This window comes from Artemia sp. Qi Xiang Cuo, chromosome 5 (assembly GCF_049724085.1).
Source record: "Artemia sp. Qi Xiang Cuo chromosome 5, ASM4972408v1, whole genome shotgun sequence".
Taxonomy (NCBI): Eukaryota; Metazoa; Arthropoda; class Branchiopoda; order Anostraca; family Artemiidae; genus Artemia; species Artemia sp. Qi Xiang Cuo.
Window position 1 is genome coordinate 31,748,263 of NC_142798.1, and position 22,097 is coordinate 31,770,359.

Here is a 22,097-nt window from a genome sequence, read left to right on the forward strand (position 1 = left end):
CAAAGTGTGGTTCCCGCTACACAACTGTGTCTTGTTAAGGAATATAGACAAAAAATATGTTGAACTAAATTTAACAATATATCAAATTCCATGCCTTCTGCGACTTAGAAAGTAAGAATTTTTATTCCCATAAAAAATAGATGGGAATCATGCCATATTGTCATTTTTTACTTGTAGAAAGGTCAATTATTCGCTTATCATATCAAATGATAAACCAATAATTGGCATTTTTTACAAGTGACTCTTCCAATAAAAGCTTACACAAATGAACGCCTTGCCCGTAAGACAAATAGTGTAATTACTTAGTCTCTTGTTCGACCAAAGTTTGTCAATCACAAGGAACGTTTCTAAAAACAAGACAGTGAAAAATAAAGGATTGTTTGAGAAAAAGTTTCCTCAAGATGTCTGCCGACTATAGGTAATTTATACTGTTGCGTAAACAGCATAATATTATTTATTTTTAATTTGCTTTCTTGTTCTCGTATTTTTGTTTTTTACCTTGTCTTTTAAAACTGATCAAACAGTTAAGGTAGTGAACTGTAATTAAGGAGTCACTCGGCCAAACAGCAACTAAAACTTTAAAAATGGTTTTTGATAACAATTAATGCATTAAAAAAATTCGTTTTTTATGCTGATTCCAGATATATAAAAGCCATTAAGTTTAGCTTTACTCCTGAAAAAGTAGGAACCTGAGAATATTCGATTGATTTTTGAAATGTGTTTCGGAACATGTTTTTTAGGGACAAAATGCTAGAGAGTGTATTTTACTGTAACGTGATCTCTGTTTTGACTTGAGAAAGACTCTGGGTTCCTATTTATCATTCTAATTAACAGTTTCAATATTCCATGACTACTTGGTCCTCACAATTACCCCTAAAAAAACACACACATGCACCAATATCCTTTCCTGGAAAAACAAGAAAATTTTTATTTTATAGAGAGTAGCTGAAGATTTTTGATACCTGTCAAATTTCATATATAATTTTCACTAAGGGGGCACCCCTTTTGGAAAAAGTCTAACCCTTTTTTCTAAAATTGTATATTCAACCCGTGCTATTTCTCCCATTCTCGCCCGTGGTTCTATATTTACCCGACGGTTCATTGAAAGTTGGAAAACTTGCGGTTAAAAAAACACTTTTGAGACTTCCTATACAATTACATAAAGATCCACTGGCCCTTCCATAATAGCTTATGTGCAATTTAGCACCAATGTATATACTTACGTGAAGCCTCAAATAAGCCAAATCAGTTAAATTACGGTTTACAATGATTGTCTATATTAAAAGTTTATTGTGTACAGACTACGTAGGAATGAACCGTTTTATTTATCATTCAAAGGTTGCTTTGTGAGTCATGATTGTCAACCAGCCCAGTGGAAATTCAATCGAAATAGTAAAGAGCAAACCATGGCCTAAAGTTGAAAACAAGCACTAAAAAAGTATCTAGATAAAAAAATTGCCATTTTACACTGATTCGGAATGTAACTATGGTGACGATTAATCTTTATTGTATTAAATAAAAAAACAAGTTTTTTTTAAACTGAAAGTAAGGAGCGACGTTAAAACTTAAAATGAACAGAAATTATTCCGTATATGAAAGGGGCTGTCCCCTCCTTAACGCCTCGCTCTTTACGCTAAAGTTTTCATTGTTTAAAAAAATATAGTTTTGAGAAAGAGTCAAACCTTAGCATAAAGAGCGAGGTGCTGAGAAGGGGACAGCCCCATTCATATCCGGAATAATTTCTGTTCATTTTAAGTTTTAACGGTGGCTCCTTACTTTCAGTTAAAACAAACTTGTTTTTTTATCTAATTTCTGAACGTTTTTGAATTAACGCAGCTTTGATTATGCGTCACCGAACATGAATAATTAAAACGAAATTTGCATAGTAATTCTACTTTTTTTGGCTAAATGGCTGTCTCGAAATTTTGTTCTGACGTAAGTTACGAATTAACTTACGTAACGAACTTCTATATTCGTATGTTTTTATTACGTGTGTTAGGGAGTACGCCCCCTAGTCAATACCTCGGTCTTTATGCTAAAGTTCGAATTGTGTTTGAATCACCAATACCTGAATCACAAAAGCAGGTTAATTAGAATAAATAGCTCTTTTGAAAGTACTAAAAAAAACTTTTGCGTAAAGAGCGAGGTATTGACTAGGGGACAAACCCCCTCATATACGTAAGTAGGAACCCATTATCCAATACAGAGGGGGCACCGTTGATGCCATCTATAATCGAGTCTAACGGTACAAGACCACACCTCTTTCTAGACCTGTTTGATGGTTATATGGTCTGGTGGTTATATTTTCGATGTTGTTTCTGTTCTGTTTGATGGTTATATTGTTTGATATTGTTTCTGTTCTGTTTGTTGATGGATGATTTCTGTTCTGTTTGTTGGTCTAACTGTTGAATGTTTCTTGAATACAGACAGAAGTGACTAGATTTCTGGGAAATTGATTTGCATAATGGACGGAGAATTCCAATGTATCATGAGGGGATTCCATTTTTAAATATGGCTTCTCTGGTCTTTAGTGTCAGAGATAAATTAATATTACTTCGAAACCTTAATAGTGTAACTAGGAACACATTAGATATATTTTCAGAAATTTAAACGAGATCAAGACAGATTGAGTATATTTAAGGCGGGAAATAGTTTCCTGGGAATTTTAAATGTGACAGTGCAGGGACGCCAAAACAGAGGAGCATTCAGACATTACGTTTAGGGGATTATTTGAGCGAAACAAATTAATCAACATTTTAGGGATTATTTGGGCAAAACAGTTTGAGACATTTTAGAGGATGATTTGGGGTGAAACTCTGTGGTCGTTATAATACACAAGTTCCATTTGAACAGTGTTGTAAGGTCCCCTACCCTAACCCCCAAGGGCCCCTCTCCACACAACTTTTTGTCCCCCCCCCATTTTTTTAATACTTTTTTGTGCGCTTGAGACACCCAAGGCCCCCCCTCCCCCCAACGTTTTTAGCGTAAAGAGTGAGGCGTTGAGGAGGGGACAGCCCATTTCATGTACGAAATTATTTCTGTTCATTTTAAGTTTAAATTTTGCTCTTTACTTTCAGTTAATTTAATTTCATGCAGCAGGCCGATCAGGTTTGACATTCTTCTTACTGGCACAACAAATTGATGTAACAAAAACTGGTAAATACAACAAGGGCTACAAAAACGGTGGGGCTACTTGGCCTCCCATTCTCTACATAGATTCAGACATACAAATACATAGATTCAGGCACACAAACCGACAAACACATGCACTGGAATAAGCAAACACCCGCCCAGACAAATAAGCAAAAAGAGCGACAGACACATACAGATGCATTGATTCACACATACAAAACGATAAAGACAGATACTTCAGATATACAAACCAACAAAGAGAAATACTGGGACTTGCAAACACCAACCCAGACAAACAGATAAAGAGCGTGTGAAACACAAACAAATACATAGATTCAGACATACAAACCGAGAAAGACAGGTAGTGGGACAAGCAAACATCCCCCCCCCCCAAACACACAAGAAAAAAGAGTGAAAGAGACATAAAAATACATAGATTCAGCCATACAACCCGAGAAAGACAGGCACTGGGATAAGCAAATACCTGCATGCACACACTGGCAAAGAGAGTGAGAAACACATACAAATACGTAGATTAAAACATACAGACAGAGAAAGATAGGCACTTCAGACATACAAACCAACAAAGACAAACACTGGGACTTGCAAACACCAACCCAGACAAACAGACAAAGAGAGTTTGTAACACATACCAATACATAGATTCAGACACACAAACCGAGAAAGACATGCACTGCAAGCACCCACCCAGACACACAAGCAAAACGAGTGAGAGACATCTACAAATACATAGATTCACACATACAAACCGAGAAAGACAGACACTTCAGACATACAAACTAACAAAGACAAACACTGGCACTTACAAACACCAACCCAGACAAACAGACAAAGGGAGTGTGAAACAAATACAAATACATAGATTCAGACATACAAACCGAGAAAGACAGGCACTTCAGATATACAAACCCTCAAAGACAAACACTGGGACTTGCTAACACCAGCAGAGACTAACAGACTAGGAGAGTGTCAAATACATACAAATACATAGATTCAGACATACAAACCGAGAAAGACAGGCAGTGGGACAAGCAAATAGCTACTCAGGCAGACAAGCAAAAGGAGTTACAGACACATACAAATACAATTACTCAGACACATAAACTAAGAAAGACATGCATGGGGATAAATAAACATCCACCCAAAAAATCAGACAGAGAAAGTGAGAAACTTACGTACAACTAGAGTTAGATAACAACCGAGAAAAACATGATGTAGAATTAGCAATCATCCGCCCAGACACACAAGCAAAAAGAGGTAGATACACATACAATTACACAAATTCACGCATACAAACCGACAGAGACAAACACTTCAGACATACAAACTAAAACAGCCAAACACTAGGACCTGCAAAAAGAAACCCAGACAAACGGACAAAGAGAGTGTAACACATATACAAATACATAGATTCAGACCCACTGACAGAGGAAGACATGCACTGGAATAAGTAAACACCCGCCCAGACACAAAAGCAAAAAGAGTGAGAGACACATACAAATACATAGATTCACACATACAAACCGAGAAAGACAGACACTTCAGACATACAAACTAACAAAGACAAACACTGGGACTTGCAAACACCAACCCAGATAAACAGACAAAGAGAGTGTGAAACACATACAAATACATGGATTCAGACATACAAACCGAGAAAGACAGTCAATAGGATAAGCAAACACCTTCCCAGACACACACTGGCAAAGAGAGTGAGAAACACATACAAATACGTAGATTCAGACACACTAACCGAGAAAGACATGCACTGGAATAAACAAACACCAGCCTACACACAAGAAAAAAAGAGTGAGAGACAAATACAAACAAATAGATTCACACATACAAACAGAGAAAGACAGACACTTCAGACATACAAACCAGCAAAGACAAACACTGGGACTTGCAAACACCAACCCAAACACACAAGCAAAAAGATTGTGAAACACATACAAATTCATAGATTCAGACATAAAAATCGAGAAAGACATGCACTGGAATAAGCAAACATCCACCTAAAAACACAAGCAAAAAGAGTGAGAGACAAATACAAATACATAGATTCAGAAATACAAACCGAGAAAGATAGGCCCTGGGATAAGCAAACACCTGCCCAGACACGCACAGACAGAGAGAGTGAGAAATACATACAAATACATAGATTTAAATATACAAACCGTGAAAGACATGCACGGGAATAAGCAAACACCCGCCCACACACAAGGAAAAAAGAGTGAGAGACAAATACAAACAAATAGATTCACACATGCAAACAGAGAAAGACAGACACTTCAGACATACAAACCAACAATGACAAACACTGGGACTTGCAAACACCAACCCAAACACACAAGCAAAAAGAGTGTGAAACGCATACAAATACATAGATTCAGACATATAAACCGAGAAAGACATGCACTGGAATAAGTAAACACCCGCCTAAAAACACAAGCAAAAAGAGTGAGAGACACATACAAATACATAGATTCAGACATACAAACCGAGAAAAATAGGCCCTGGGATAAGCAAACACCTGCCCAGACACGCACAGACAGAGAGAGTGAGACACGCATACAAATACATATATTCAAACATACAAACCGTGAAAGACATGCACTGGAATAAGCAAACACCCGCCCAGACACACAGTCAAAGAGAGTGAGAGAAAAATACAAATAAATAGATTCAGAAGTACAAACAGAGAAATACAGGCACCTTAGATATACAAACCAACGAAGGCAATCAGTGTGGTAAGTAAAAATCCGTCCAAACACACACGAAAAGAGAGTTAGAGACACACAAAAGCATATAGATTAAAAGATTCAATCCGAGAAAGACAGACACTGGGATAAGCAAACACCTGCCCAGACACACAAAGACACAGAGAGTGAGAAACACATACAAATACATAGATTCAGACATACAAACCGTGAAAGCCATGCACTGGAATAAGCAAACACCCACCCAGACACAAAAGCAAAAAGAGTGAGAGACACATACAAATACATAGATTCACACATACAAACCGAGAAAAACAGACAATTCAGACATACAAACAAACAAAGACAAACACTGGGACTTGCAAAACCCATCCCAGACAAACAGACAAAGAAAGTGTGAACCACATACAAATGCATAGATTCAGACATACAAACCGAGAAAGACAGGCAGTGGGATAAGCAACCACCTTCCCAGACAAACACTGGCAAAGAGAGTAAGAAACACATGCAAATACGTGGATTCAGACACACTAACCGAGAAAGACATGCACTGGAATAAACAAACACCAGCCTACACACAAGAAAAAAAGAGTGAGAGACAAATACAAACAAATAGATTCACACATACAAACAGAAAAAGACAGATACTTCAGACATACAAACCAGCAAAGACAAACACTGGGACTTGCAAACACCAACCCAAACACACAAGCAAAAAGAGTGTGAAACACATACAAATTCATAGATTCAGACATAAAAATCGAGAAAGACATGCACTGGAATAAGCAAACACCCACCTAAAAACACAAGCAAAAAGAGTGAGAGACAAATACAAATACATAGATTCAGACATACAAGCCGAGAAAGATAGGCCCTAGGATAAGCGAACACCTGCCCAGACACGGACAGACAGAGAGAGTGAGAAATACATACAAATACATAGATTTAAATATACAAATTGTGAAAGACATGCACTGGAATAAGCAAACACCCGCCCACACACAAGGAAAAAAGAGTGAGAGACAAATACAAACAAATAGATTCACACATGCAAACAGAGAAAGACAGACACTTCAGACATACAAACCAACAAAGACAAACACTGGGACTTGCAAACACCAACCCAAACACACAAGCAAAAAGAGTGTGAAACGCATACTAATACATAGATTCAGAAATAGAAACTGAGAAAGACATGCACTGGAATAAGCAAAAACCCGCCTAAAAACACAAGCAAAAAGAATGAGAGACACATACAAATACATAGATTCAGACATACAAACCGAGAAAAATAGGCCCTGGGATAAGCAAACACCTGCCCAGACACGCACAGACAGAGAGAGTGAGACACGCATACAAATACATAGATTCAAATGTACAAACCGTGAAAGACATGCACTGGAATAAGCAAACACCCGCCAAGACACACAGTCAAAGAGAGTGGGAGACAAATACAAACAAATAGATTCAGAAATACAAACAGAGAAAGACAGGCATTTTAGATATAAAAATCAACAAAGACTAACAGTTGGATATGCAAACATCCGCCCAGACACACAAGCAAAAAAAGTGAGAGACACATACAAACACATAGACTCAAACACACAAACCGAGAAAGACAGGCACTGGGATAAGCAAACACCTGCCCAGACACACACAGACAAAGAGAGTGAGAAAAATATACAAATACATACATTCAGACATACAAACAGAGAAAGACGTGCACTGGAATAAGCAAACACCCGCCCAGACGCATAGTCAAAGAGAGTGAGAGATAAATACAAATAAATAGATTCAGACATACAAACAGAGAAAGACAGGCACTTTAGACATACAAACCAACGAGGACAGACAGTGTCACAAGTAAAAACCTTCCCGGATACACAAGCAGAAATAGTGAGAGTCACATACAAACACATAGATTCAAACATACAAACTGAGAAAGACAAGCACTTCAGATATACAAACCATCAAAGACAAACACTGAGACTCGCAAACACCAACCCTGACAACAAAAACAGTGAGATACACATACAAATACATAGATTCGGACATACAAACCGAGAATGACAGCAAAAACATTGGGATAAGCAAACACCCACCCAGACACACACACAGGCAAAGAGAGTGTGAAACACACACAAATACATAGATTCAGACACACAAACCGAGAAAGATATGCACTGGAATAAGCAAACACTCGCCCAAACAGACAAGCAAAAAGAGTGAGAGAGACTTACAAATACATAGATTCAGACATACAAACTGAGAAAGACAGAGACTTCAGAAATACAAACCAACAAAGACAAATACTGGGACTTGCAAACACCAACCCAGACAAACAGACAAAGAGAGTGTGAGACACATAAAAACAAATAGATTCAAACACACAAACCCAGAAAATGCACTGGAATAAGCAAACACCCGCCCAGACACACAAGCAAAAAGAGTGAGAGACACATACAAATACATAGATTCACACATACAAACCGAGAGAGACAAACAATGGGACTTGCAAACACCAACCCAGACAAACAGACAAAGATAGTGTGAAACAAATACAAATACATAGATTCAGACATACAAACCCAGAAAGACAGGCAGTGGGACAAGCAATCACCAGCCCAAACACACAAGCAAAAGTAGTGAGAGACACATACAAATACATAGATTCAGATTTACGAACCGAGAAAGACAGGCACTGGGATAAGCAAACACCTCCCCAGATACACACTTGCAAAGAGAGTGAGAAACACATACAAATTGTATGTGTTTCTCACTCTCTTTGTCTGTGTGTGTCTGGGCAGGTGTTTGCTTATCCAGGTGCCTGTCTTTCTCGGTTCATATGTCTGAATCTATGTATATGTATGTGTCTCTCACTGTTTTTGCTTGTGTGTTTGGGTGGGTGTTTGCTTATTCCAGTGCTTGTCTTTCTCGGTTTGTATGTCTGAATCTATGTATTTGTATGTGTTTCACACTCTTTTTGCTTGTCTGTTTGGGTTGGTGTTTGCAAGTCCCAGGGTTTGTCTTTGCTGGTTTGTATGTCTGAAGTGTCTGTCTTTCCCTGTTTGTATGTGTAAATCTATTTGTTTGTATTTGTCTCTCACTCTTTTTTCCTTGTGTGTCTGGGCAGGTGTTCTTTTATTCCAGTGCATATCTTTCTCGGTTTGTGTATCTGAATCTATGTATTTGTAAATGTTTCTCACTCTCTTTGCCAGTTTTTGTCTGAGAAGGTGGTTGCTTGTCCCAGTGCCTGTCTGTTTTAGTTTTTATGTCTGAATCTATATCTTTGTATATGTCTCTCACTCCTTTTGCTTGTTTGTTTGGGCGGCTGTTTGCTTGTCCCACTGCCTGTCTTTCTCGGTTTGTATGTCTGAATCTATGTATTTGTATGTGTTTCGCACTCTCTTTGTCTGTATGTCTGGGTTGGTGTTTGCAAGTCCATGTGTTTGTCTTTGTTGGTTTTTACGTCTGAAATATCTGTTTTTCTCGGTTTTTATGCGTAAATCTATGTATTTGTATGTGTCTCTCACTCTTTTTGCTTGTGTGTCTAGGCGGGTGTTTGCTTATTCCAGTGCATATCTTTCTCGGTGTGTGTCTCCAGTGTTTGTCTTTGTTGGTTTGTATATCTGAAGTGTCTGTCTTTCTCGGTTTGTATGTCTGAATCTATGTATTTGTATGTGTTTGACATTCTCTTTGTCTCTTTGTCTGGGCTTGTGTTAACAAGTCCCAGTGTTTCTCTTTGTTGGTTTGTATATCTGAAGTTTCTGTCTTTGTCGGTTTGTGTGTGTGAATCAATGTATCTGTATGTGTCTCTCACTCTTTTTGCTTGTGTGTCGGGGCAGGTGTTGTGTGTCTGGGCGGGTGTATGTGTTTCTCACTCTCTTTGTCTGTCTGTCTGGGTTGATGTTTGCTTATCCCCATGCATGTCTTTCTCGGTTTATATGTCTGAGTATATGTTTTTTTATGTGTCTGTAACTCCTTTTGCCTGTACATTTGGGTGGGTGTTTGCTTGTCCCACTGCCTGTCTTTATCGGTTTGCAAGTCTGAATCTATGTGTTTGTATGTGTTTGAAATTCTCTTTGTCTGTTTGTCTGGGTTGGTGTTTGCAAATCCCAGTGTTTGTCTTTTCTGGTTTGTATGTCTAAAGTGTCTGTCTGTCTCGGTTTGGATGTGTGAATCTATGTATTTGTATGTGTCTCTCACTCTTTTTGCTTGTGTGTCTGGGCGGGTGTTTGCTTATTCCAGTGCATGTCTTTCTGGGTTTGTGTGTCTGAATCTATGTATTTTTATTTGTTTCACACTCTCTTTGTCTGTTTGTCTGGGTTGGTGTTTGCAAGTCCCAGTGTTTGTCTTTGTTGGTTTGTTTTTCTGAAGTCTCTGTCTTTCTCAGTTTGTATGTCTGAATCTATGTATTTGTAAGTGTCTCTCATTCTTTTTGCTTGTGTGTCTGGGCAGGTGTTTGCTGATTCCAGTGCATGTCTTTCTCGGGTTGTGTGTCTGAATCTACATATTTGTATGTGTTTCTCACTCTCTTTGCCAGTGTGTGCGGGCAGGTGTTTCCTTATCCCAGTGCCTGTCTTCCTTTGTTTGTATTTCTGAATCTATTTATTTGTAAGTCTCTCTCACTCTTTTTGCTTGTGTGTTTGGGCGGGTGTTTGCTTATTCCAGTGCATGTCTTTTTCAGTTTGTTTGTCTGGATCTATGTATTTGTATGTGTTTCAGACTCTCTTTGCCTGTGTGTGTGTCTGGGTGGGTGGTTGCTTATCCCAGTGTCTGACTTTCTCGGTTTGTATGTCCGAATCTATGTATTTGTATATTTATCTCACTGTTTTTGTTGTCAGGGTTGGTGTTTGCGAGTCCCAGTGTTTTTCTTTGATGGTTTGTATATCTGAAGTTCCTGTCTTTCTTGGTTTGTATGTCTGAATCTATGTATTTGTATGTGTTTCACACTCTCTTTGTCTGTTTGTCTGGGTTGGTGTTTGCAAGTCCCAGTGTTTGTCTTTGTTGGTTTGTAAGTCTGAAGTGTCTTTCTCGGTTTGTATTTGTGAATTTATGTATTTGTATGTGTCTCACACTCTTTTTGCTTGTGTGTCTGGGCGGGTATTTGCTTATTCCAGTGCAGGTTTTTCTCGATTTGTGTGTCTGAATCTATGTATTTATATGTGTTTCACACTCTCTTTGTAAGTTTGGCTGGGTTGGTGTTTGCAAGTCCCAGTGTTTGTCTTTGTTGGTTTGTATATCTGAAGTCTCTTTCTTTCTCGGTTTGTATGTGTGAATCTATGTGTTTGTATATGTCCCTCACTCGTGTGAGGGACACGAGTGGGGGTGGGACAACCCAAACGTGTGTTTGGGTTGGTGTTTGCAAGTCCCAGTGTTTGTCTTTGTTGGTTTGTATGTCTGAAGTGTCTGTCTTTCTCTGTTTGTATGTGTGAATCTATTTGCTTATATTTGTCTCTCACTCTTTTTTTCTTGTTTGTCTGAGCGGGTGTTTGCTTATTCCAGTGCATGTCTTTCTTGGTTTGTGTGTGTGAATCTATGTATTTGTATGTCTCTCTCATTCTTTTTGCTTGTGTGTTTTGGCGGGTGTTTGCTTGTCTCACTGGCTCTCTTTATTGGTTTGTCTGTGTGAATCTATGTATTTATATGTTTTTCTCACTCTCTTTGTCTGTTTGTCTGGGTTGGCGTTTGCAGGTCACAGTGTTTGTCTTTGTTGGTTTGTATGTCTGAAGTGTCTGTCTTTCTTGGTTTGTATGTCTGAATCTATGTATTTGTATGTTCCTCTCACTCTTTTTGCTTGTGTGTTTGGGCGGGTGTTTGCTTGTCCCACTGCCTGTCTTTCTGGTTTTATATGTCTGAATCTATATATTTGTATGTGTTTCACACTCTCTTTTTCTGTTTGTCCGGGTTGTTGAATGGAAGTCCCAGTGTCTGTCTTTGTTGGTTTGTATGTCTGAAGTGTCTATCTTTCTCGGTTTGTATGTGTGAATCTGTTTGTCTGGGTTGGTGTTTGCTTATCCCAGTGCCTATCTTTCTCGGTTTGTGTGTCTGAGTATATGTATTTGTGTGTGTCTATCGCTCTTTTTGCTTGTTTGTTCAAGTGGGTGTCTGCTTGTCTCACTTTTTTTCTTTCTGGGTTTGTATGTCTGAATCTATGTAGTTGTATTTGATTCAAACTTTCTTAGTCTGTTAGTCTGGGTTCGTGTTTGCAAGTCCCAGTGTTTGTCTTTGATAGTTTGTATATCTGAAGTGCCTGTCTTTCTTGGTTTGTATGTCTGATTCTACGTATTTGTATGTATCCCTCACTCCTTTTGCTTTTGTGTTTGGGCGGGTGTTTGCTTGTCCCACTGCCTGTCTTTCTGGGTTTGTATGTCTGAATCCATGTATTTGTATGTGTCTCTCACTCCTTTTGTAAGTCTGAAGTGTCTGTCTTTCCCGGTTTGTATGTGTGAATTTATGTATTTGTATGTGTCTCTCACTCTTTTTGCGTGTGTGTCTGGGCGGGTGTTTGCCTATTCCAGTGCATGTCTTTCTCGGTTTGTGCGTGTGCATCTATGTATGTGTTTGTGTTTCCCACTCTCTTTGTTTGTTTGTCTGGGTTGGTTTTTGCAAGTCCCAGTGTTTGTCTTTGTTGGTTTGTATGTCTGAAGTGTCTGTCTTTCTCGGTTTGTATATGTGAATTTATGTATTTGTATGTGTCTCTCACTCTTTTTGCTTGTGTGTCCTGGCAGGTGTTTGCTTATTCCATTGCATGTCTTTCTAGGTTTGTGTGTCTGAATCTACGTATTTGTATGTTTTTCTCACACTCTTTGCCAGCGTGTGCGGGTAGATGTTTGCTTGTCCCACTGCCTGTCTTTCTCGGTTTGTATGTCTGAATCTACGTATTTGTATGTGTCTCTCACTCCTTTTGCTTGTGTGTTTGGGCGGGTGTTTGCTTGTCCCACTTCCTTTCTTTCTCGGTTTGTATGTCTGAATCTATGTATTTGTATATGTTTGACATTATCTTTGTCTGTTTGTCTGGGTTGGTGTTTGCAAGTCCGAGTGTTTGTCTCTGATGGTTTGTATATCTGAAGTGCTATTCTTTCTCGGTTTGTATGTCTGAATCTATGTATTTTGTATGTGTTTCACACTCTCTTTGTCTGTTTGTCTGGGTTGGTCTTTGCAAGTCTCAGTGTTTGTCTTTGTTGGTTTGTATGTCTGAAGTGCTAATCTTTCTCGGTTTGTATGTGTGAATTTATGTATTTGTATGTGTCTCTCACTCTTTTTGCTTGTGTGTCTGGGCGGGTGTTTGCTTATTACAGTGCATGTCTATCTCGGTTTGAGTGTCTGAATCTATGTATGTGTATGTGTTTCACACTCTCTTTGTCTGTTTGTCTGGGTTGGTCTTTGGAAGTCCCAGTGTTTCTCTTTGTTGGTTTGTATGTCTGAAGTGTCTGTCTTACTCGGTTTGTATGTGTGAATCAATGTATCTGTATGTGTCTCTCAGTCTTTTTGCTTGTGTGTCTGGGCGGGTGTTTTCTTAATGCAGTGCATGTATTTCTCGGTTTGTGTGTCTGAATCTATTTATTTGTATTTGTCTCTCACTCTCTTTGACTGTGTGTCTGGGCGTGTGTTTGCTTATTCCAGGGCATGTCTTTCACGGTTTGTATGTCTGAGTTTATGTATTTGTATGTGTTTCTCACTCTCTTTGTCTGTGTGTGTCTGGGCAGGTGTTTTTTTTATCCCAGTGTCTGTCTTTCTCGGTTTGTATGTTTGAATCTATGTGTTTGTTTGTGAATCTCACTCTTTTTGCTTGTGTGTCTGGGCGGGTGTTTGCATATCTCAATGTCTGTCTTTGTTGGTTTGTATGTCTAAAGGGCCTATCTTAATATGTTTGTATGTCAATCAATCAATCAATCAATCAATTTATTAATACTAAAAAAAAACAAAAAAACAATACAATTACAAACTTAAAAATTTAAACACGCCCAAGAAGCTAAGCTTGTACAGGGCCAACAAAATAAATAAGACACTATTATAAAGCACTAAAAAAAAAAAAAAAAAAAAAAAAAAATTAGATAAGAGACATTTATGAAAATAGGAGAAATAATAGGAGAAAATAGGAGAATTATTTGAAATATATGTCAGAATCTATTTGTTTGTATTTGTCTCTTACTCTCTTTGACTGTGTGTCTGGGCAGGTGTTTGCTTATTCCAGTGGATGTCTTTCACGGTTTGTATGTCTGAATCTATGTATTTGTATGTGTCTCTCACTTTTTTTGCCTGGTGTTAGGGCGGGTGTTTGCTTGTTCCAGTGCATGTCTTTCTTGGTTTGTATGTCTGAATCTATGTATTTGTATGTGTTTAACACTCTTTTTGCTCTTGTGTTTGGGTTGGTGTTTGCAAGTCCCAGTGTTTGTCTTTGTTGGTTTGTATGTCTGAAGTGTCTGTCTTTCTCTGTTTGTATATGTGAATCTATTTGTTTGTATTTGTCTCTCACTCTTTTTTCCTTGTTTGTTTTGGTGGATGTTTGCTTATTCCAGTGCATGTCTTTCTTGGTTTGTGTGTCTGAATCTAATTATTTGTATGTGTTTCTCACTCTCTTTGCCAGTTTGTGTCTGGCCAAGTGTTTACTTATCCCAGTATTTGTCTTTCTCGGTTTGTATGTCTGAAACTATGTCTTTGAATATGCCTCTCACTCTTTTTGCTTATGTGTTTGTGTGGGTGTTTGCTTGCCCCACTGTCTATCTTTCTTGGTTTTTAAGTCTTAATCTATGTGTTTATATGTGTTTCAAACTTTCTTTGTCTGTTTGTCTGGGTTGGTGTTTGCAAGTCCCAGTGTTTGTCTTTATTGTTTTGTATGTCCGAAGTGTCTGTCTTTCTCGGTTTGTATGTCTGAATCTATGTATTTGTATGTGTCTCTCACTCTTTTTGGTTGTGTGTCTGGGCGGGTGTTTTCTTATTCCAGTGCATGTCGTTCTCAGTTTGTATGTCTGAATCTATGTATTTGTTTGTGTTTAAAACTCTCTTTGTCTGTTTGTCTGGGCTGGTGATTGCAAGTTCCTGTGTTTGTCTTTGTTGGTTTGTATTTCGGAAGTGTCTGTCTTTTTCGGTTTGTTTGCGTGAATCTGTAATTCTATGTGTCTCTCACTCTCTTTGCTTGCGTGTCTGGGTGGGTGATTGCTTATTCCAGTGCATGTCTTTCTCAGTTTGTGTCTGAATCTACGTATTTGTATGTGTTTCTCACTCTCTTTGTCTGTTTGTCTGGGTTGGTATTTGCTTGTCTCCATGATTGTCTTTTTTGGTTTTTGTGTCTTAATCCATTTATTTGAATGCGTCTCTCACTCTTTTTGCTTGCGTGTTTGGGCGGCTGTTTACGTTTCCCACTGCCTTTTTGTGTCGGTTTGTATGTCTGAATCTATGTATTTGTATGTATTTGACATTCTCTTTGTCTGTATGTCTGGGTTGGTGTTTGCAAGTCCCAGTGTTTGTCTTTGATGGTTTGTATATCTGAAGTGACTGTCTTTCTCGGTTTTTATGTCTGAATCTATGTATTTGTATTTGTTTCACACTCTCTTTGTCTGTTTGTCTGGGTTGGTGTTTGGAAGTCCCAGTGTTTGTCTTTGTTGGTTTGTATGTCTGAAGTGTCTGTATTTCTCGGTTTGTATGTGTGAATCAATGTATCTGTATGTGTCTCTCACTCTTTTTGCTTGCTTGTCTGGGCGGGTGTTTGCTTATTCCAGTGCATGTTTTTCTCGGTTTGTGTGTCTTACTCTACATATTTGTATGTGTTTCACACTCTCTTTGTCTGTTTGTCTGGGTTGGTGTTTGCAAGTCCCAGTGTTTGTCTTTGTTGGTTTGTATGTCTGAAGTGTCTGTCTTCCTCGGTTTCTATGTGTAAATCTATGTATTTGTATGTGTTTCGCACTCTTTTGGCTTGTGTGTCTTGGAAGGTGTTTGCTTATTCCATTGCATGTTTTTCTCAGTTTGTGTGTCTGAATCTACGCATTTGTATGTGTTTCTCACTTTCTTTGCCAGTGTGTGCGGGCAGGTGTTTGCTTATCCCAGTGGCTTTTTTTCTCGGTTTGTATGTCTGAATCTATGTATTTGCATGTGTCTCTCCCTCTTTTTGCTTGTGTGTTTGTTTTTTTGGGGGGGGGGGGATGTTTGCTTGTCCCACTGCCTGTCTTTCTCGGTTTGTATGTCTGAATCTATGTATTTGTCTGTGTTTCACACTCTCTTCGTCTGTTTGTGTGGGTTGGTGTTTGCAAGTCCCAGTGTTTCTCTTTGTTGTTTTGTATGTCTGAAGTGTCTGTGTTTCTCGGTTTGTATGTGTGAATCTATGTATCTGTATGTGTCTCTCATTCGTTTTGCTTGTGTGTCTGGGCGGGTGTTTGCTTATTCCAGTGCATGTGTTTGTCGGTTTGTGTGCCTGAATCTATGTATTTGTATGTCTGAATCTATGTAGAGAACGGGAAGTTAATTATTCCCATCATTTTTGTAGCCCTTGTTGGATTTACCAGTTTTTGCTATGTCAATTTGTTGTGCCAGCAAGAAGAATGTGAAACCTGTTTGGCTTGCTGTATGAAATTAAATTAACTGAAAGTAAAGAGCAACATTAAAACTTAAAACGAAAAGAAATTATTCCTTATACGAAAGGGGCTGTCCCCTCCTCAACGCCTCGCTCTTTACGCTAAATACGTTGGGGGCAGGGGGGCCCTTCTGCGTCTCAAGCGCACAAAAAAAGTATTAAAAAAATGGGGGGGGGACAAAAAGTTGTGTGGAGGGGGAGGCCTTGGGGGTTGGGGTCGGGGACCTTACAACACTGTTCAAATGGAACTTGTGTTTTATAACGACCACAGAGTTTCACCCCAAATCATCCTCTAAAATGTCTCAAATTATTTCGCCCAAATAATCCCTAAAATGTTGATTAATTTATTTCACCCAAATAATCCCCTAAACGTAATATCTGAATGTTCCATTGTCTTGGCATCCCTGCGCTGTCACATTTAAAATTCCCAGGAAATCATTTCGCGCGTTAAATATATTCAATCTGTCTTGATCTTGTTTAAATTTCTGAAAATATATCTAAGGTGTTCCTAGCTACACTATTAAGGCTTCGAAGGAATAGTAATTTATTTCTGACACTAAAGACCAGAGAAGCCATATTTAAAAATGGAATCCCCTCATGATACATTATAATTCCCCGTCGACTATGCAAATCAATTTCCCAGAAATCTAGTCACTTCTGTCTGTATTCAAGAGACATTAAACAATTTGACCAACAAACAGAACAGAAATCATCCACCAACAAACAGAACAAAAACAATATCAAACAATATAACCATCAAACAGTACAGAAACAACATCAAACAATATAACCATTAGACCATATAACACTCAAACAGGTCTAGAAAGAGGTGTGGTCTTGTACCGTTAGACTCGATAATAGATGGCATCAGACGGTCCCGTCCGTATTGGATAATGGGTTCCTACTTACGTAATAATTTCTGTTTGTTTTAAGTTTTAATGTTGCTCCTTACTTTCAGTTGAAAAAACTTGTTTATTTAATTTCTGATCATTTTTTAAATAATTCTGGGAAATCTGGCGCCCCCTTCATAGAAATGTCCCTTCCCCCATGGAAAGGTAACCCCCTCTTCTGAGCCCCCCCCCCACCAGAAAAAAATCCACCTGAAAGCGTCTGTATACTCCCCATTAACCAATACTATATGTAAAAAATGTGTAAAGTTCATAACTTGCAGCCCTTCCCCCAGGAACTGTGGGAGATTAAGTCATCCTCAAAGACATATTTGTCAGATATTCGGCTATGCTGAACAAAATGGTTATCTCAAAATTTTTATTGGGTGACTTCGGAAAAAAATGAAGGTGGGAGGGGGCAAGTTGCCCTCCAATTTTTTTGGTCACTTAAGAAGGGCACTAAAACTTTTAATTTACGTTCGAATGAGCCCTATCGTGATATTCTAGGACTACTGTATCGATACGATCACCCCTGGAAAAAAAATAAAAAAATAAAATAAACACGCATCCGTGACCTTTCTTCTGGCAAAAAACTCAAAATTCAATATTTTTGCAGATAGGAGCTTGAAACTTCTATAGTAGGGTTCTCTGATAAGCTGAATCCCATGTTGTTATTTTCATTAGAGTTATATTACTTTTAGGGGTTGTTCCTCCATTTTTTTTAAACTAAGGCAAATTTTCTCAGTCGCGTAACTTTTGATGGGTATGACTAAACTTGATGAAACTTATATACTTGAAATCAACATAAGAATCTGATTCTTTTGATGTATCTATTCGTATAAAAATTCCGTTATTTAGAGTTTCGGCTACTATTGACCCGGGTCGCTCCTTACTTACAGTTCGTTACCACGAACTGTTTGATTTGAAAAGCTCAGAAAAGCTCTGAAAATGTTCAGAAAAGTAAGCTGTTTTCAATGTAATAATTTAGAAAGAAAGTAAAAATTTGTAGGCTATTGTAGTAAAAATTAAAACTTGTAGGCAAAAAATTTGGCAAAAGAAAGTAAAAATTTGTAGGCAAATATATATAAAAATTTGAAGTTCTATTTTCATCTTGTCCCGGGCTAGCTAAATCATTCCATTGAAATTTAATTTTTCGACAAAGCAAATACAAATTTGGGTCCCCATGGTTACCCATAAGCTGAATTTTAGCTGTGGGGGCTTGCCTGGTCTAATCAGAATTTCCAATGTTGAATATCGACCCCGACGCCGCGCTGGCGCATGCATCAAACACCAAGGACGAGCAGCCCAGTTGACCACCGCCAAAGTGTCGTAACACCTCCGCCAGCTGAGGCGGCGGCGTTCTGCTGACTTTGAACTAATTTGAGCCAATTCTTTATTGCGTCAACCGCAATGTTGGAGCTTTTCTTTTTTACTGTGGTTAAGGGTTTCGATTTTCCTGCTAAGAAATCAAGTGTATTTTTCAAATTAAACAAACAAGTGCGCAAACAAATAGTTTGCAAGAATTCCTTATGCATCCAGGGTGAGTTTTTATTCAGAGCTAGTTCCTGTAGCACATCCATTGAATAGATAATTGTCTTTCGCACAGACACCATATTAAATTCCAGGTAAGAACTTGAAATTTAAGGATCTCTGTATTTCAAGACACCCTGGTGTAGCAAAGAATTAATATTTCTTGAGTCCTTGCCATAGGCAGTTGTTTATAAATACTGCGGTTTTGATTCCGTGACATAGCAGCGTCACTTGAAATCGAAAATTCTGAAAATTCTCAAGTTCCTAACTGTTAAATTCTGAGTCTAACGTCGAGGACAATTAATGTGTTTCCTTATTTGTCATAAAACCACTTGAGGTTTAATAACTAGGAGCAGACTATAAGGTGTCTAGTTCAGGTCAGGGACCTATTTCAGGCATCGACAGAATTGATTGAAAAGAAAACTACAAATGCAGGTCTCAATAATCACTATATTAATATTTATATCTATTATACCTTCAAGACAACCACTTTTTCTCTACTATGTCTGTTTAAATTTTCTTAATAAGTATTCCCTTAGTTTGAATATTTAAACCATACGCAATAGTAACTATTTTAATTGCACAGACAGCTAATAGTAGAGACCTAACTGTAATTGCAAATTTTTAGCTTGAGTCTAATCTTGGAAAATAGGCTACTGTCCAATTTTGAGCAAAGGATCTTAAAATTGAAGTATCTTAAATCATTGACAGATTCCATCACAGTCATGTGTGGTGAAAAAGAGTAATCTTATTTAAATAGGCTTGGCCCAGGGTCGGCCCTAGACGTTTTTTGGGGTAAGCGGACTATTCTTTGCCCCACCCCACCCCTGGTAGACCGAAATATAATTATACGCCTTTAAAGTAAAGTGTGCAGGGTTTTCTAGTAAAAAGCATAACAATAAAAATAAATAAACTTTTATTCTGTAGTATAATTCTAGCTTCAATATTAAAATGGCCCATTGTTTACGTATAGTATATGTTATTGTGAAGTATAAAAACATTTTTCGGGGGGGGGGGGGGGGTTATGATTAGGACAGGTTTCCGTGAGAATAAATTTCCGTGTGGAGGGAAATTTTGGGGGGTGAACTTTCCGGGGGAAATTTTACACTGGGGAGATTTACCGAATTCCTATACGAAATTCTTTTTATTTGTCTTACTATCTCTTTCCCTACTCAATTTTGGATGTGGAGATGTTCCGGGGGAATTATCCGAAAGAAATGTTACGGGAGGGGGTATTTTACGTGGGACGAACTTTCCAAGGAGGAGTTTTCCGCAAGGGGAGGGAATTTTCCATGGAGGATGAGCCAGATTTACCGGTATTATTTGAAAAACGATCAGAAATTATATAAAATAACACGTTTTTTCAATTGAAAGTAAGGATCAATATTAAAACTCTAAACGAACAGAAATCATTCCGTATGTGAAGGGGTTGTTTCCCTCCTCAATACCTTGCTCTTTACGCTAAAGTTTGACTGTTCGTTTCAATTTTTAAGATCAATTCCCGAAACACACGGGCAGTTTAGTGAGAATAGGAAGATTGGTACTTGTTGGTTATTGGAAACACATTAACGAATTACGCTCTGTAAGACAAAAACCTGTTTGCCTCATTGCCTGTATTCAGTTTTACTCTAAAATTCGAATGAACTTTTCAAAATATAAATGATGGGGAGTAATTTTTTTAAATTTTTTCAATAAAAATATAAAAAAAACTTTCCAATGAAAATCTCCCCATAAACGGTATTTTTTAAATCTAGTGGTGTGTAAATCTCCCCCCCCCCCCCTGTTGAAGCTCCTGCGATTTTTAAATACCTGTAAACAAAGTTTAGTTTTCAAATATCATATGATATGCAGATGTTACGGTAAATGACCGAAATCTGGTAAATGTCGACATTCATCGGTGAATGTCCGTAATAAGGATATGTCCGTGATAAGTGATAAGGATACTGTCTAACCATGAGTGTTGAAATAAAGACTTGAGATAAAAGATTGAAGATTTGAGAAATGAAGAAGACTTTTATAATTTGGGCTATATATTTGCACATTTTTGGAGGGGGTTGTGGTAATGTTAGAATAGGTTATGTTACTTTAACTCATTATTTTGTTAATAAAGTATTGTATTTTCATCATATTTTGGTATATTTCATTAGGATTAACCATTAGGGAAACCGGTTTTTGTCTTACAGTGCGCGGCGAAATTCTTGAGAATGTTCCCAATAACCGACAAGTACCGGAAACTTTTTTAAAAATGCTAAAAACTTTAGCGTGAAGAGTAGGCTAAAATATTTAGGAGGGGGAAACAGGGGGCAGATCTATAGAAAAATTTGGGGGAGGCCCAACGTGACAAGGGTGCCAAAGAGCAAAATCTTTGGGAGCCCAATGTGACAAAGTTACCAATAATTGACCAAATTGATAAATTTATTTAAAAAAAAAGTGTGAAAAAAGGAAAAAACACAAGGAAAGCGGGCGCCAGAAAAAATCTTGGGGGTGGCGTCCCCCCAGCACTTCTGAATCCGCTAGTGGGGAAAAAACCCCCTTTATATATGGAATTATTTCTGTTCGTTTTGATTTTTAATATTGTTCCTTAATTTCAGCTGTAAAAACTTGTTTTTTTTATTTAATTTATAGCGAAGAACAAACTCAAGCCCATAGTAACTGTAATATTAATAGATATACAAAGACTGCACCAAGAATATTACAATGGCATAGACTACACAAACAAAGATTGTCTGCAGTAATATGGGAATATTACTGCATATATATGTATTTACTGCATATATACTGCATATATATATATATATATATATATATATATATATATATATATATATATATATATATATATATATATATATATATATATATATATATATATATATATATATATATATATATATATATATATATATATATATATATATATATATATATATATATATATATATATATATATATATATATATATATATATATATATATATATATATATATATATATATATATATATATATATATATTCAATCTTCTGATTGATAGTAACAATCTTCTGATTGTTTCTATGAAATTTTGTCAAACATTTACTAGTCCAGTTTTTAACAGAACTATCTTATCTAAGACTCAAACCTAAATTTTCACAGCCACAGGACAGTTTTATTACCGCTACGATATCAAGTCCTGAATAACAATTAATTAAAAAAAACTAAGTTTTTCTGAGGGAAGTCAAGAGCGAATTTGAAACTT

The 22,097-nt window shown here is 37.5% G+C and overlaps 1 protein-coding gene across 1 annotated transcript in view; it reads left to right on the forward strand.

The window, feature by feature from the left end:
* Positions 1-279: 279 nt before the first annotated feature.
* Nos (Nitric oxide synthase) overlaps positions 280-22,097 on the forward strand; it is a 614,880-nt gene continuing 593,062 nt past the window's right edge. The window contains exon 1 of the mRNA XM_089089493.1: positions 280-418. Coding sequence (XP_088945619.1) covers positions 402-418 — 17 coding nt within the window. The 5' untranslated portion in view covers positions 280-401. The remainder of the gene's footprint in view (positions 419-22,097) is intronic.